This window comes from Bison bison, unplaced genomic scaffold, assembly GCF_000754665.1.
Source record: "Bison bison bison isolate TAMUID 2011002044 unplaced genomic scaffold, Bison_UMD1.0 scf7180017864240, whole genome shotgun sequence".
Lineage (NCBI taxonomy): Eukaryota > Metazoa > Chordata > Mammalia > Artiodactyla > Bovidae > Bison > Bison bison.
Genome location: NW_011494812.1, coordinates 2,044,901 through 2,062,330, shown reverse-complemented (window position 1 = coordinate 2,062,330; position 17,430 = coordinate 2,044,901). Strand labels below are relative to the sequence as shown.

The following is a 17,430-nucleotide window of genomic DNA, read 5'->3' as shown; positions in this document are numbered from 1 at the left end:
GACCAGTTCCCCAGAAGACACATCAAATATTTTCAGAGGGCAGATATATAAGAGTTTCAGCATCTTTAAAAGGCTGAAAATGCCTGCTATAGTCCTGGCCCACACTTCTACTTTCCAGAAGTGTGACCTTGGAGCTTTCTGAGCTTTGGCCACCTCATCCAAAGAACAGGGATGGTTTCTGCTTTTCCTTTGTGCTGTGCTGTGCTTACTTGCTCAGTCGTATCCGACTCTTTGCGACCCCGTGGACTGTAGCCCCCCAGGCTCTTCTGTCCATGGGGATTCTCCAGGCAAGAATACCAGAGTAGGTTGCCATGCCCTCCGGAGGGGATCTTCCCAAACCAGGTACTGAACCCAGGTCTCCCACACTGCAGGCAGATTCTTTACCGGCTGAGCTACCCGGGAAGCCAGCTGTTTGTTTATTACAGGGCTACTGAGAAGCTCAACCCACTCCAGTGTTCTTGCCTGGAGAATCCCAGGGACGGGGGAGCCTGGTGGGCTTCCGACTATGGGGTCGCACAGAGTCGGACATGACTGAAGAGACTTAGCAACAGCAGCAGCAACTGAGAAGCTCAAAAAAGTTGATGTGTGGGAGCACTCTGTAAACTGTAAAGTGCTATGCAATGCGAGCTGTTCTTTAAGTTATTTATTCAAGGCAGCAGCAGAGGGACCCCCCACATCAGTGCAGCTCCAGCCATTCCTCCTACCAGGTCCTGCCTGCAGGGAAGGGCTCCTTCAGTCTCTTGAGCCAGCTGGGTACTGGAGAGCTTAGCACTCTTAGCCCACTTCTGCGTCTCTGGCCCCATCTAACGCACAGATCAGGGCCGCGGGGGCACGGCAGAAGGGTACGGAGGCCCCTTATTTCGTTCGCTGGTAGAACTGGAAGACCGCCTTCTCTTGCTCATAGGTCTCGATGGAGCCGGGTCGAAGGCGCCGGATCTCAGCGATGGCGTCTCCGGCAGCCAGGCCCCGCTCCTTCACCAGGTAACAGGCCAGCATGGTGCCAGTGCGGCCAAAGCCCAGGGCACAGTGCACTGCCACCGCCTGCGAAGGGGGAGCTGGGTGGGGTGGAGCTCGACACATTCCCAACACTCTCCCGCCCCTCATTTGTGAAATACAACCAAGTTTTAAAGATGTAGGGCATTGAAGAGTGAAAATATCTGGTTAAGAATTTATTTTATATTGCTTATATATTGAAAGAATATTTTGGACTTACTGGGTTAAATTATACTATCAAGACGAATTTCTCCTGCTTCTGTTTACCTTTTTAAAAGAGGCTCCATCACATTTGGACAGAACCTTGCTCTGGAGTCTGCTCAATAGCCCTTGACTTCAACCCCAATCTCTCCCTTTCTTTCCAGAGAAAGTCTGTCCACCCTTTCTCCTTCTCAACTCAGAAGAACTTAGCTGGTTCTTTGTTGCCTCTCCTCAAACCCAATTCTCCCGCTGGGCCCTCTTTTTACTCCTCCCTCTTACAGCTTTGGCTTTCTGTACTGGTGTAATGGTTACAATGGTCTTCTGGCCTCACCATCTTCCTCCAATCTTTCTCCTGGAACCCAGTTAAATTAAAACTGGCCCTGACGTCCGCAGCTCCTAGTGTCCCCGCTGACTCCTCCCAAGCCCCTCCCTCCCCGCACTGACCCCGCCCGCTGACCTCTCCCCTGGCGTTGGCCTCGTCGACGATCTTCACGAAGCGGTCGATCTGCTCTGGGCCCGGCGGGCAGAAGTCTGGGATGCGCAGTCGGTGCAGGGTGAGGCCGGGGCAGCTGTCGCTGTGCGGGGGCCCGCGCTCCGTCAGTGACACCAGATGCCGTACACCTTGGTCCAGCAGGAACTGGTAGTGGGCGGGGAGCCGGGGCAGCGCCAGCCCCGCCAGCCGGCGGGGCAGCACCCACGAGAAGTTGGGGGGCTGCACGCCCATGGCTGAAAGAGGGCACAGGACAGCAAGTCACCGGCGGTGAAGCCGGTCGGTCCCGCTCCGCCCACCCGCCTTCAGGCCGGGTAACCCTCCACCTACCAGGCAGTGGCGCCTCCTGGGACCACGTGGTCTCTGGGACAGATCCTGGGCGACGTTCTGCGCCGCCGCGGGGGATTGGCCAAGCCGCCTGGGGGGCGGGGCTAGAATGCCGAACTCCTGGCTCTGAGTGACCGCGAGGAGCTATACGGCCCCAAGCAGGACACTCGTTGATTGGTTGGATTGTCAGTAATGGGCGGGATTACTGCAGCGGTGCGCACGGAGATTGGTGGGCCGCAGAAACAGCTAAGAAGGAAAACCTAGAAGGAATTCAGTAATTGTTTTCTGTGGATGAAGCAACCCCGGGTCGAGCTCTGCTGCTCCCTGGCGGTCTTTGGGAGTTATTGCACCACTGGCCATCTGCCCCTGCCCCCAAGAGCCTGGCTCTCATAATTTTCGTCACAGTGGATGCCCAAGAGTTTAAGAGATGGTAAATCTACATCATCCTTAAGGAAGGAATTCCCTCTACAGTGACTCTGACAAGTCATTATCAGTGACTTTTAGAACTTGTCCAGTAAGGGAGAATCACTGTTGTACAGGGGACTCTTCTCATTTTTCCGCTGCTGGAATTATTAAAAACAAACACACAACCGTGTTGCCGCCATCTGGTGCCCTGAAATCTTACCCGGGGTAGTAATTATATAACAACAACAACAAAGACAACAACTTAAAAGGATTAACAAATTGAACATTTACTATGTGTCAGGTATTATCCTAAGTACTTTACATGTATTAACTGATATAATTGCCACAATAATCTTATGTGGTAGGTAATCTAATTAACTCTGTTTTACAGATGAGAACACTAAAGCTCTGGAGAGGTTCAGGAACTTGACCAAGAGGTAACTGATGGAAGGGGATTTGAAGCCTAGCACTTCAGCTCCGGAATCTTTAACAAAACAGTATTGTATTCTAAAGTTCAACAGAAGGTTACTGCTTCTTTACATAACCATCCTCATGCCCCTCAGCTGGGTTAAACAGTTGCAGGATTTCTTTATTTTATTTAATTTATTTATTTATTTTCAACAGTTGCAGGATTTCTTAATTTCTCTTCATGTTTCCTAAGTCCCAGGTTCTGTGAGTCACCCTTCCCTGGAGAGGCTAGAGTTTATATGTGTCATTCATAGAAGGTGGGGAAGTAGATTTGAACACAGTGTCTTAACTGTGATCTCAATGTTTCATATCCTCCTTTGAACAATGTGCTTCTAGTAATCAGACTAATTGTAATTATGAAAATAGTTAACTGTTATTGAATTTGCCTACAAACCAGGCCCCGGGCCAGGTGCTTTCTGGAAGAGCCGCACGAGGAGGGTAATTTTATATCCCTTCTGCACATGAGGCTTAAAGAAGTTGGTTAACTTACCTAAGCACACACAGCTAGTAAGTAGCTGGGCTGGTTGAGCCAAGATCTGTCTCATTCCAAGCCCAGGGAACCATGAAGACATACACCCCTCCCTGTCCCTATCTACTCTCACCCACACACTTGGTTCCAGCAAAATGAAAAGGAAATTTTCTTCCTCCAAAGATCAAAGCCTGCTCTGACCCTGTGGAAAGCGCACTTAACCATTTATCCTGGCAACTGAAGCATTGCCTCCACCTACTCTCCTCAGGTTCCAGGAGCTTCCAGATCTACCCTTTCCCTTTCTTCTGAACAATCACAGCCCTAATTAAGTCCTTCCTGTCTGCACTCCCATTTCCTGCACAACTCGCCCGGGCTCTTTCTAGCCCATCCCAGTGTGTTCCCACTATGCCTCTCAGCCACGTTACCCCGTCTCTCCTCCCAGCAACTTCAGTCAACCCCTAGCTCAGCATTTCTGATTGCACTCCCTCAGTGACAAGAGGCACTTGCTCCTATCAGATTGAACTTTTCTTAGTTCCTTTTCCTTGCTGTCCTTTCTTATCTCCCTCACTCATTAGAGAAAAATTTTCCACATCTCTCCCCACCTCCTTATGCCCATTCCTTGCCTCCTTGAGAGCCAGGGCAAAGCCCATCTTTTCCAGAGAGAAGACATTTCTAGGGGAGACAGAGATTCCTATGGGGTCTCTGCAGGGGTTGAAGTGCATCCATTAACCCCTTTTGGGCTTCCTTTGTAGAAATTCCTCCTCCGTCTCTATTGCTCTGCCTCTCGCTTTTAACAGACCCTGCTTGAGTCTCTGCCTTGGTCTATGTCCCCTTGTCAAGAATACTGTTTAATTTTCTGTCTTGGGCCCGGGGCCTCACACTGAAAGAAAAACTCCTTTATGGTGGTTTCTTGGCTAGGATTCTTGCAACTAAAACAATGTCCGCTTCCTACACGTAGGCTCCAGCCCCAGGCAATACTGAGCTTCTTTTCTTTACTCTTCTGTAAAGTGTTACCTGACCTTCAGGAAAATTTAATCTCTATCCCCATCTCATTTTATATAAATATGTACTCCTGGTAGAGCAGTTAGTTTATTGAATTAGGGTTATCGGTTTGTGTCATTCCATCTTTGAATTTCATACATCTAATATAGAGCCTCATACACGGTGCTCAAAAATGTTAAATGAATGAAAAAATATGTATATGCAAGACTGTGAAAGTACATTTCTGGGAGTGTAGGCAAGTCTCCAGGGCTATGTGACAATGGATGTTTGTATCTTTTTTTTTTTCACCAGCAAAATGAGTTTATTCAGGAATAGTAAAGAGTTGCAATTTGAGACAAGCAGACTATGACAAGGGCTTCCCCAGTGGCTCAGCATTAAAGAATCTGCAGTGCAGGAGACGTGAGTTCAATCCCTGGGTTGGGATGATCCCCTGGAGAAGGAAATGGCAACCTACTCCTGTATTTTTGCCTGGGAAATTCCATGGACAGAGGAGCCTGGTGGACTGTAGTCCATGGGGTCGCAACAACAAGCACAAAAGAAGTCAGTAGGGGAAAGGTAAGCTTGGATTGGAAGCACCAGCACAGACTTAGGAGGACAGGGTCTTCCTTCCATTTTGTTCACTGTCTGTTGTGAAAAGCTGGAAATAGCATTCTTTGAAAGTCCAATATAATGGTTTTAGGGCTCTCTACCTCCCACTTCCCCAGCTGATAAGAATGTTTTGACTTTGTCCTCTTTGATGGCGAAGCCTCAGTTCCCTGATGGCTTGATTCCAGCGGCAATTGGAGCTGAAGCCAGAGTCAGAGAATTCCTTCCTCCAAGTGAGTCCCTGTGTCTTACCAAGGCAGAGGGTTGCTTGGATTTGTGTTCCTGTGGCCCTTAGACTGCAGCCAGAGCTCCCAGTGTCTTAAGTGTTCTGATCTTTTGTCTTAACACAGTTCAGACGTGGGACCCTATAATGTGGAAACTGAGTTTAAGAAGGGATGGTGTGGTAGCCAGCCTTAAAGATACTCCCCCCTAGGGAACCACCTCATGTCTTGTGTAATCCTTTCCCACATTGTTAGGGCTGGTTTGTGTCATCAACAGGATTTTGTGGAAATGATGGTATGTGACTTCCTGAATGGAAGAGAGAAGGCAAACCTAAGTGGACATTTGCAGTGACTGCAAATCGCTCAGTCGTGACTGACTCTTTGCGACCCTATGGACTGTAGCCCACCAGTCTCTTCTGTCCGTGGAATTCTCCAGGCAAGAATACTACAGTGGGTAGCCATTCCTTTCTTGAGGGTATCTTCCCTACCCAGGGATGGAACCCGTGTCTCCTGCACTGCAGGCAGATCTTTACTGTCAGAGCCACCAGGGAAGCCCTTTATGACTTTACCTATCTATGTGACTTCTTAGGTAAAGTCGTAAAGGACATTATGGTTTTTAACTTGCTCTTTTGTGGGAGAAGCCAGCTGCTGTGTTGTGAGGAGTCTCATGAGAGATCCATGCGGGAGGCTTTGTATCAACCTCGTGGAAGGGGACTGGCTATTTTGGAAGTGGATCTTCTGGCTCCATCAAGACCTTAGACTACCTGCCCAACATCTTGATAATAGCCTCATGGGTCCCTGAGCCAGAATCACCCAGTTAAGCCTCCCTTGAATTTCTCATGCATAGAAACTCTGAGATAATAAATACTTAATATTTTAAGCCATCAAATTTTGGGATAATTTCTTATGCGGCAATAGGGAACCAGTACAGATGGGAATATTCAAATAAAAGGAAAGAAGAGAAATAATTTTCTTTTCTACTATGCATAATAGCATGTGGGATCTTAGTTCCCAGACCAGGGATCTAACCCATGCCCTCTCCACCATCCCCTCCCCCAGCAGTAGAAGCACAGAATTTTAACCACTGGATCATCAAGGAAGTCCTGAGAAATAATTGCTAATAATCTTAAGAAGTGAAATAAAATCAAGTTTATTTTTCAAAGAAAAAGTTATACTCTAAACAACTGTGGTCTAAGTGTGTGTGTGTGTGTGTGTGTGTGTGTGTGTGTGTGTTTGGGGGATGGATTGTTGTGATAGGTCCATGCACATTTTCTACATTTGGAGAACCGTACTGTGTGTAGGAACCAAACAGAATAGTTTGGGTGTGAGTTTGTAAATATGGTATTGGAGGTATGTGGGTTTTATGTGGTGTTCATATAGTTATGGATGATATACAAATAATTTAATAACTGGCCCTGGCACAGGAAGCAAGGAATTGGAATGGACTCCCTATCAACCATCACCGGTGCTATAAATGAATGGTGATGCTATCCTGCCGTCTATTGGGTACACATTGGTATTGAGTGTACAGGCTCTGACGTGATCTGGAGTGTGGCCAGATTACCTTGGACATTTTAATATAGGTCTTTCCACAAGATGGCACTGATAGCTTTTCCCTGTTTCTCTCTCTCTCTCTCCCACTCCTTCTTCCTCTGTCTTTTTTGTATTTTGATTTTTATACTGTTACAGAACATACCGTGACAGATAGCTCACAACTTACTAGTTGATTTCATATACTTTCTGACAATTCTATCACCTTCATGGCACTTAAAATTCTGTTTTTCTTTTAGACCATTCCAGGAGCACACTTGAGACCATGTTGGGATATTAGGGGGAGGTCTTATACCGGAAGCTATGATTAGGTGGGGTTAGAGATAAAGAGGGAATTGGGGACTGGGCTTTAGTTTTTGCAAAGCTGTTCAGTACTCTCAAGTGAGAGCAGAATCAGAGAAGAGGGAGTGCTCAGTAAGAGACACCTTTGAGATGAGAATAGTTTTGGTAAACTATCTTACTTCCAGGATTCATGCTCTATAAACTGCTTTCCCTTGGATCCAGAGGGAAGAAATTACTGAAAATCTTGGCATTGTACTTTTCACAGCATAAGTGTAAAAATCAGAAAGAACCTCAGAGATCTTCTGGTTTAACCTCACTATTTCTAGGTGAGGAAACTCAGCTCATTGAGTCATTCAGTTGGTCCAGACTAGGACTCAATCCCCTGTAACTAAGAAGTAGAAACTAACCCAATAAAAACTGGGCAGGGGACTTGGACACTTCTTAAAAGACTATATAGAAAAGGCCAATACTTACCTGAAAAGGGTCCCTACATCAGTAGTCATCAGAGAAGTGCAAATCATAACCACAGTAATATACCCACTCAGTTCAGGTCAGTTCAGTCGCTCAGTCGTGTCCGACTCTTTGCGACCCCATGAATCACAGCACGCCAGGCCTCCCTGTCCATCACCCAACTCCCGGAGTTCACTCAAACCCATGTTCATTGAGTCAGTGATGCCATCCAACCATCTCATCCTCTGTCGTCCCCTTCTCCTCCTGCCCTCAATGTTTCCCTGCAGCAGGGTCTTTTCCAATGAATCAGCTCTTCTCATCAGGCGGCCAAAGTATTGGAGTTTCAGCATGGCTAAAATTAAAATGACTGATAATGCCAAATATTGGCAAAGAAAAGGGACTGTTGGAGCTCTCATACACTGGTGGTAGGAGTGTAAAATTGTACAACTATTTTGGAAAACTTTTCTACAGTTGCTTATAAAGTTAAATATACACCTCCCTGTGATCCAGTAATTCTGTTCCTAAGAATTACTCAAGAGAACAAAATCATTTGTCTACTAATACACTTGTAGAAGAATGTTCTTAGAAGCTTTATTCATAATAATCAAAAAATGTCAGGAAAACCAATATTCACCAACAGGAAAGCATCCATAAACAAACTGTGATACACATCCATAAAATAGAATATTATTTAGCAGTAAAAGGAAATAACTACTGATAAAAGTAACAAGTAACAAGATAAAAGTAACACTGGATGAATCTCAAAAGCATTAAGCTGAGCAAAAGGAGTCAGACACAACAAGAACGTAAGTATGATCTTCTGTGTGTGAAGTTTAAGGCCTGGCAAAGTAAATCTGTGGTGATAGAAATCAGAATAATGGTTGCCTCTGTGTGGGAAGGACAATAAGCTAGAAAGGGAATGAGAAAATTTTCAGCAGTGATGGAATCATTATCTTTTTTTCTTTTTAAAAAATGAAATACAGTTGATTTACAGTGTTTCAGATATACAGCAAATGATGCAGATATATATATATTTCATATATATATTTTCAGTTTTATATATATATATTGTATGTATATGGGCTTCCCTGGTGGCTCAGACAGCAAAGAATCTGCCTGCAATGCAGGAAACCTGTGTTTGTTCTCTGGGTCAGGAAGATCCCCTGGAGGAGGAAATGGCAACCCATTCCAGTATCCTTGCCTGGAAAATCCCATGGGCAGAGGAGCCTGGTGAACTACAGCCTATGGGGTCACAAAGAGTCACATGACTGAGAGACTGACATGCACACACACACAGGTGAATATAAACAAATATATATGAAATCCTCATACTATCAAACATCACTGGGTCACTAAACTATGTGACCTGGCCCAAATTACTTTAAATTTCTAAGTCTCCATTTCAGATGTCTATAATGATATAGATTATTAAGGATTATTGATAGGGTCAAATAAGGTAGAAATATGTTAAAACCTGGCAAAATGCTGGCACACAATTGGTGTTCACAAGTGGAAGTTGCTGCTGCCATCACCATCATCATAACATGATTTAGAGACCGATGGGAGTATCTCTAATGTCTCTAATGTGAAGTGTGGTCATAGGATGCTGTGGTTAGTGGAATTCTAAGATGGTCCCAAATGAACTATACACTTTGATGAGGGGATATCACTCCTATGATTATGTCACAAAACATGGCAAAAGGGGGCCACTCAGCAAGGTGGCTCTGGGAGCTGATTCCCCGTTGACAGCTACTAAGAAAGCAGAGGCTTCCATCTTACAACTTCAAGGAAGTGAATTCTGCCAAACGGATGAGCTTAGAGGACTCGGGCCTCCATTGTGAGGTACAGCCTGGCTGTCTTCTTCATTTCAGCCCGATGAGACCCTGAGCGGAGGATCCGGCTAACCTGTAGTTGGACTTCTGATCTCAGAACTGTGAGTTAACAAATGGGTATTTTTTTTAGCCACTAAGCTTGCGGCAATTGATCATACAGTAATAGAAAACTAATACAGATGCCTTATTTACTTTATTTTTTTATTTTTAATATGCTGGTTGCAATACTAGACTTTTGAGATTTCTAAAGTGTGGTCTTATTTCTTGTCTCTTTTCCCCTTTAAGTCTCCCAGTCTTTAAAACTCTAGATCACGTGGGTCCATTTTCCAGGGCAGATGTGACAAATACAATGAATCAGTGGAGCATAGGAATTATCATTGTCTCATTCCCACTAGGCACCTCCCCACCTTCCTGGCTCATCCTCTGACCACTTGTAGACTAGCACTTCTCAAAGTGTTGTGCACAGCTGAGCAGTATCACATGGCCTGGGAGCTTGTGAAAAATGCAGGATCTCAGGCCCCCTCCCAGACCTGTGGGATCCCAGGTGGCTTATATGAACACCTCTGCCTGAGAAGGAAGCCCTGTTGAGAGACCTTTCATCCCGCAGCTCTGTCTTCCCTTCTGTGGGACAGCTATCAGTAGCGCCTAAAACAGCCTGGTCATAAGAGGTGGTTCCTGACATCTCCAGGTGTCTTTGGATGAGCAGGGCAGTGGGCACAGGAGCCCACAATTAGCACAGGGAAAAAGGCCTCAGGAGACATGACTGGCCTGGATAAATGCCTGAGGTCAGTTCCAGACACTTAGTGTCCCCGGTTGGAACAATCTGTTGCTTTCTCCACTGGTTAGGGAGCTATCCAAAAAAATATGTTTAGATGTGTATTGTGAATTTCCTGTTTTTGTTCCAGGAAGGGCTTGGCTCCTTGATTTCCTTTCTGGAGAAATTCTTGAAACATCACTTTCTACTGTTTCCGCCTTTAAAGTATGTTCCAAGCAGGACTGAAATTGCCTGATTTATTATCCTTAAGTGTCCCAGCCTCCTTGCCATTTGGGGAAGAGGAGAAGAACCCATTGGACCACCTCAACATCCCCTTATCCCTCCAGTGGGACTTCCTCCCATCCACATCCCATCCTTCAGGAATCCCCTTAGGAACCATCACCCCCATGGCCTCCACTATTTCTGCCTGTTCACACTTTCCCTCTATGAAGCTAGGGTGCTTCTCTGCAGAACACAGCCCTGACATTCCCAGCTCTTCAGTAACTCCTATTGCCTTCAAGAAGAAGAAAAAAAAAAAAATCCCGACATTTGTAGACTGCCATAAAAATCCCTCTGGAATGAGGCCTTTGCTTCTCTCTTTAGCCTCATCTTACCTCATTTCTTGGAGTCAATGCGAGTCTCCAACACGCGGTGCAGAGCAGAGCCCTCTCTTGTACCTCTGCACACGCTGTTCCCTTCACCTGTCCTGTTCTTACCTGGACCCTGCATCAACTCCTCTCCTCCCTCAAGATTCAGTTTGGACCACACCACTCTCTCTAGGAAGCCTTCCCTGTGCCCTTACAATTATGTTTTGTATCCTTCTTCTTTAGCATCTCTATGAAAACATTTATTACATCACATATCAAAAATATTTGAAAGCATTTATAGCTTTATAATATAAATGTGTGCTGTGCTGTGCTAGGAGAAGGCAATGGCACCCCTCTCCAGTACTCTTGCCTGGAAAATCCCAGGGGTGGAGAAGCCTGGTGGGTTGCAGTCCATGGGGTTGCTAAGAGTCGGACACGACCGAGCGGCTTCACTTTCACTTTTTTCACTTTCATGCATTGGAGAAGGAAATGGCAACCCACTCCAGTGTTCCTGCCTGGAGAATCCCAGGGGCAGGAGAGCCTGGTGGGCTGTCTATGGGGTCACACAGAGTCAGACACGACTGAAGTGACTTAGCGGCGGCAGCAGCAGTGCTGTGCTAAGTTGTCTCCGTTGTGTCTGACTCTGTGACCTTTTGGACTATAGCCCTCCAGGCCCCTCTGTCCATGGGACTCACCAGGCAAGAATACTGGAGTGGGTTGCCATGCCTTCCTCCAGAGTATCTTCCCGACCCAGGGATCAAACCCGTGTGTCTTAGGTCTCCTGCATTGGCCGGCGGGTTCTTTTATCACTAGGACCACCTGGAAAGCCCTTATTATATAAGTACCATATCTTTATTTTAAAAGCACTAACATATAGGGACTTCCCTGGTGGTCCAGTGGTTAAGACTCTGTGTTTCCAATATAGTGAGTGCTAGTTCAATCCCTGGTTGGGGAACAAAGATCCCACATACCTTGTACCTTGTGGTGTGGCCAAGAAAATATATAAAATAAAAAGTTGAATACTAAAAAAAGCATTAACATATATACACACAAAAAGGAAAAAAATGATTACTTATTACCTATTTATATTAGTGTTCAAAGAGAAGACACACTATATTTTCCAAGTATGAAGGGAAGTGATACAAGAAATTAGAGGTTTACACACCTGTCAGAGGGGGTGTCCTAGGAAAGGTCCCTAGAGATCCTAGCCTGTGACATCTAAGTGAGAGGCTCTCAGACACCTCGCCTGGAAGCCACTCCACTATAAAGCTCAAGAACTTCTGGAAAATTCCCACCAGTTATCTCAGTCTGTGGCACTAATGTGGGGAAACTCAAGAGATTCACCTGTTTGCTGTTCTGAACTTCTTATCTGCTTTCCCATCTGCCTGTCTCTGGAAAAGAATGGCCTCTTCTCTCTTTCGGAAAGACTGTTCCCAGCATCTCCTCTGTGGTAGAATGGTCTTAATACTGAGAGGCATTGATGCTAAGTTTGCAACAGACAGTTCACCTAAAGATAACCGCACTTTGTTGCACCACTTTTGATATGTATTTGTGTGTGCGTGCGTGTATGTGTATATAAGTGAATAATACACATATAAAATCTCTCTCTAACGTGCAGTCTCTATCTTTATATCTATATACATTTCTCCCCTCTGGCTTCTTGAAGGTTTAATGAGCTTGTTTCTCTACTTTTTAGAGCAAGGATTCCCAGCACTGGTTTGATGACACCCTGGAGTGTCTTCATTTATCTCAGGGGGTGCCTTGAAATTCACAAAACAAGATTAATTTAAATTCATTTTCGTTTAAAAAAGTAAACAGACATTATATAGTAATTACAGGTACAAGTGTGTGTTTTGAAATCAAACTAATAAATGCTCTCCTTAGAGAGAAATTAAGAGGATGGGAATGGGATTGGAAGGGACTAGAAAGGTGGTTTAGTTAGAATTTTTCTAAAACATCCCCTCTAATTACTTCCAGGTTTGTATTTCCCCCAAATTAATCCTGTTTCTCAAACTGGAAGGCAGGGACGTGGGGGCTGAAAGCTTCCTGTATGCAGGTCTATATATTCGATGTCTACCACAGGTCCTGACATCTTCAGGAAACAGATTTTAACCAACTGCATGTTGGGCAGGACATAGCGTTGGTGGCTGAGGAGGGTGCATGGCTCATGAGAGTCCAGCTCTGTCTCTGTAGGATTGGAGGTTGAGAGGTGTTTTGGGAGGTAAGGGTCTGGGTACCAATCCCATTCAAGTTCCAGGAGAGTGTAGATGCCCAGTCAGTCAAGGATAAAAGAACCTAGGCTAAGATTCATTGGCCTTATATGACTTGCCAGAGGCTTCTGTAATGGCCTTTCTGTTAACAACTTGGTAAATCATCAGACAAGTAGATCAACCTACATCGTATGTGTATAAATGCAAGTGACTTGGTGCTGAAGGTACAGTATTAAGGTCATGGATGCAGGAAGGAATTTTGATTTTGGCATGAGGCCGTTGTCTTTGAAGCGATAGTGCTGGTGGTGGGTTCAAAGCGGATTCTGCCATTTAAAGCTGTCTAACCCTGAAGAAATTGCTTTACACCTCAGTACCCTCCTTTGTAAAGTCTAGATAATCATAACACCTACCTCATAGGCTTGTGAGGATTAAATGAGTTAATCCACGTAAAGTGCTTTGAACCACGCAGGGCATAGCAAGATCAATAAACACTGGCTCTCATGATCATCATCGCAGTAGGTTCTACATACTTCAGGACTAATTGGTCCTAGGTCTTTCAATCAGAGACCAGCAGGGATACCTTTTCCTCTCTGCCCTCAGCTTGGACTTCTTTAGTGACCCCATCTGGTCCCAAAGAATAGGCTCACGAATTCTTTCTGTGGCCCCATAGATTGGGTTAGGAAGGTTACTTGCAGTGCTAGGACTGGAAACTTAGGCAGAAGGTTAATAGTATAACAAGCAAGTAAGCAAACAAACAGAACAGAAAACTACCACATGCAAATAAAAGTCTCAGTGAATCCTCTTGTTATACTTTGATAGGATATTCTGCTTCATGGGGGAAAAACAGTGCAAACATGTCTGGATTCTTAGAATCACAATTGGTAGCAAGGGAAGAATATGCCTTTCAGTACAGATTTTATAGTCTCTCAGTCCTTGAAGGCAAGAAATCATTAATCAAGAACCAGTCTCAAAATGTGTTCGTCATTACCCACTACTGTTGATGAAAAATCCCAACCTCTTCTGGAGAAAATGATTGATGGAAAGACCTTAGAGGCCATTAAAACACATTCCTAATTCTCTTTATTTTAGTGAAAAACTAAATATACCTATATCCCCAGATGAGAAAGACAGATCAAGTTTCATGTCTGATCTTAGCAAAAATTCAAATACTGGGTTTGAAATACCAATAATTCCATTCAATTCTCTTCCTCTTATACAAATATGATATACATTATATTATTATTCTGATGTTCAAACAGTTATTTAGGATCAGAAAAATTTCATCTTCATATGGAATTTATTTCTAAGATTGATTATAACCATAACAGAAATAGGATTAATGAATTATTCATATGAAATTCATGATACTCTAAAGACCATGTTTGGCCAGAAATATAGTTGATTCATAAGAATGTGGAAAGATGGTGGGAAGAAAGGTTTTTTACTGGTTGGCTTTGTTTTATAGTATTTTGGATCTTCAAGGATATAGTAGTCTTATCCTTTTTGATCTTTTTGTTTCCAGAACTCTGTGCTTCTTCAATTCAGTTAAGCAAATATATACTAGATATGCCTAGGTAAATGAAATATATTGGGCTATACACTTGAATAAAGATACAGAAAAAACCCCCACAAAACTTACATTTTACTGCTATAGACAATTATCGTAGCCGTGACCCCAGTGATTTATACCTACCAGTACCCACACCCTTATATATTCTTCTATTACATTGACATTGGCCTCATCCACGTGACTTACTTTGGCAAATGAATATAAACAATTGTGATGGAAGCAGAGATTTGATTAAGTACTTGCACATTGAGGCTTGTCCTCCTAGAACCCTGAGATCACCATGCAGTGAAGAAGCTTGGAATTAAATACTGTATGATAGGAGAGGCTACTTGAATCCAGTCCCCGAGGGCAACCTCCGTTAGCTGAATTCAGTTGCATCAGTGAGCAAAGGCATGACCTGCAGAAGAAGAATCCAGTTAACTGATGGAATAATAATAATCATGAGGTTACTACATTTTGGATACATTTGCTACAGAGATGGAAAGCTGATATAAAAATTGATATCCAGAATTTGCACATTGCTGTAATAAAAGCCTAAATTATGTAGCATTGGCCTTGGGACTGAGTGTCTGGTCGGAGGTTATGGTGACCGCAAGCAGAATGCTGGTGGAGTCTGGAAGACCTGAGAGGAAGCTGCTGCTGGCAGTTGATAAAGGACACCCGTAGTACTTAGTAGTGACCCAACTGACAATACTGTCACCACCGATAATCTGGAGGATAGAAAACGTACTTCGTGAAGTTGTGGGTTTGACTTAAGATTTCCATTTATAATGTTGAGGGGGGGGTCAATTAGATTTTTAAAATGTTATATATAATGGGATATGAGAAGAGAGGGATGAGCTAAAGAAAGAACTGCTATAATTATAAGCAGAATTTACAGCACATATAGAGGGCCCCACGATACACTGAGCTGGGAAATGAAGTTTCAAAATTTCACATTTCTAGTGTTTTCAACTGGCCAAAAATTCTCAAAGTAAGAAATGACCAGAGGATACAGATCAAATCAAGAACGTGGCTGTAACACTTTGTGAAGACCACAGTAAGATTGTAAATGTTGCCTACTCTACTCTCGTAGACAGATAAAAGGACTTCTAAGAATCTTAAGGGCATTTTCCCCATAGGACCTTGACATGCTGGCCAAAGTAGAGCTGAGTCTTAAAAATAATTGTTAGTATAGATTTTCTGTAATGAAATGGACTGTAACCTTGTACATGGGAAGCCCATGAAGTTTTTCAAGGAATTGGACCAGTTTAGACTAAATGGTCAGAGAAGGCAATGGCACCCCACTCCAGTACTCTTGCCTGGAAAATCCCATGGATGGAGGAGCTTGGTAGGCTGCAGTCCATGGGGTTGCTGGGAGTCAGACATGACTGAGTGACTTCCCTTTCACTTTTCACTTTAATGCATTGGAGAAGGAAATGGCAACCCACTCCAGTGTTCTTGCCTGGAGAATCCCAGGAACAGGGGAGCCTGGTGGGCTGCCGTCCATGGGGTCACACAGAGTTGGACACGACTAAAGTGACTTAGCAGAAGCAGCAGCAGACTAAATGGTGCAGGAAGGAAGCTGAGAAAATTACTCAGCTGCAAACAATGCTATTTCTTATTGAAAAGGAACACCATTTCAGAGGGCAGAGCTAACTATTTTCAGGGAATAGAACTAGGCTCTAGTAAAGAACCATTTCCCATAATCAGAGTAGGAGGCTCTACAACATTTGCCTGCCTGGATTTCAGAATTGCTATGGACCAGGTCATAGCAAACAGCCTCTTCCAACAACACACGAGAAGACTCTACACATGTACATCACCAGATGGTCAACACTGAAATCAGATTGATTATATCCTTTGCAGCCAAAGATGGAGAAGCTCTATACAGTCATCAAAAACAAGACCAGGAGTGGATTGTGGCTCAGATCATGAATTCCTTGTTGCCAAATTCAGTTAAATTGAAGAAAGTGGGGAAAACCACTAGACCATTCAGGCATGACCTAAATCAAATCCCTTATGACTATACAGTGGAAGTGAGAAATAGATTTAAGGGACTAGATCTGATAGATAGAGTGCCTGATGGAACTATGGATGGAGGTTCATGACATTGTACAGGAGACAGGGAGCAAGACCATCCTCAAGAAAAAGAAATGCAAAAAAGCAAAATGGCTGTCTGAGGAGGCCTTACAAATAGCTGTGAAAAGAAGAGAAGCAAAAAGCAAAGGAGAAAAGGAAAGATATACCCATTTGAATGCAGAGTTCCAAAGAATAGCAAGGAGAGATAAGAAAGCCTTCCTCAGCGATCAATGCAAAGAAATAGAGGAAAACAATAGAATGGGAAAGACTAGAGATCTCTTCAAGAAAATTAGAGATACCAAGGGAACATTTCATGCAAAGATGGGCTCAGTAAAGAACAGAAATGGTATGGACCTAACAGAAGCAGAAGATATTAAGAAGAGGTGGCAAGAATACACAGAAGAACTGTACAAAAAAGATCTTCACGAGCCAGATAATCACAATGGTGTGATCACTCACCTAGAGCCAGACATCCTGGAATGTGAAGTCAAGTGGGCCTTAGGAAGCATCACTATGAACAAAGCTAGTGGAGGTGATGGAATTCCAGTTGAGCTATTTCAAATCCTGAAAGATGATGCTGTGAAAGTACTGCACTCAATATGCCAGCAAATTTGGAAAACTCAGCAGTGGCCACAGGACTGGAAAAGGTTAGTTTTCATTCCAATCCCAAAGAAAGGCAATGCCAAAGAATGCTCAAACTACCACACAACTGCACTCATCTCACAAGCTAGTAAAGTAATGCTCAAAATTCTCCAAGCCAGGCTTCAGCAATACATGAACCGTGAACTTCCAGATGTTCAAGCTGGTTTTAGAAAAGGCAGAGGAACCAGTCATCAAATTGCCAACATCCGCTGGATCATTGAAAAAGCAAGAGAGTTCCAGAAAAACATCTATTTCTGCTTTATTGACTATGCCAAAGCCTTTGACTGTGTGGATCACAATAAACTGTGGAAAATTCTGAAAGAGATGGGA

The 17,430-nt window shown here is 44.0% G+C and overlaps 1 protein-coding gene and 1 long non-coding RNA gene across 5 annotated transcripts in view; one reads left to right on the top strand and one right to left on the bottom strand.

Moving 5' to 3' along the window:
- Positions 1–616: 616 nt before the first annotated feature.
- DUSP23 (dual specificity phosphatase 23) lies at positions 617–2,291 on the bottom strand. 2 transcript variants are annotated; one of them, XM_010846860.1, is made up of 3 exons: positions 2,015–2,291; positions 1,652–1,920; positions 617–1,041 (listed from the first exon to the last, which is right to left on the bottom strand). In XM_010846860.1, exons 2-3 carry the CDS (start codon positions 1,916–1,918, stop codon positions 856–858), a joined length of 453 nt encoding a protein of 150 aa, XP_010845162.1. In that variant the 5' UTR covers positions 1,919–1,920; positions 2,015–2,291; the 3' UTR covers positions 617–855. The 2 variants fall into 2 exon arrangements, with proteins under 2 accessions (XP_010845162.1, XP_010845163.1); XM_010846861.1 differs by lacking the exon at positions 2,015–2,291 and having other exon boundaries at positions 1,652–2,008.
- LOC104993553 overlaps positions 1,665–17,430 on the top strand; it is a 30,595-nt gene continuing 14,829 nt past the window's right edge. Inside the window, exons 1-3 of one of the 3 annotated variants that reach the window (XR_825843.1) lie at positions 1,665–1,748; positions 2,808–2,853; positions 9,316–9,380. This is a non-coding gene — a long non-coding RNA (uncharacterized LOC104993553). Of the gene's footprint in view, positions 1,749–2,807; positions 2,854–5,438; positions 5,558–9,315; positions 9,381–17,430 lie in introns of those variants that run through there. The other 2 variants (XR_825844.1, XR_825845.1) reach the window with 2 other exon arrangements.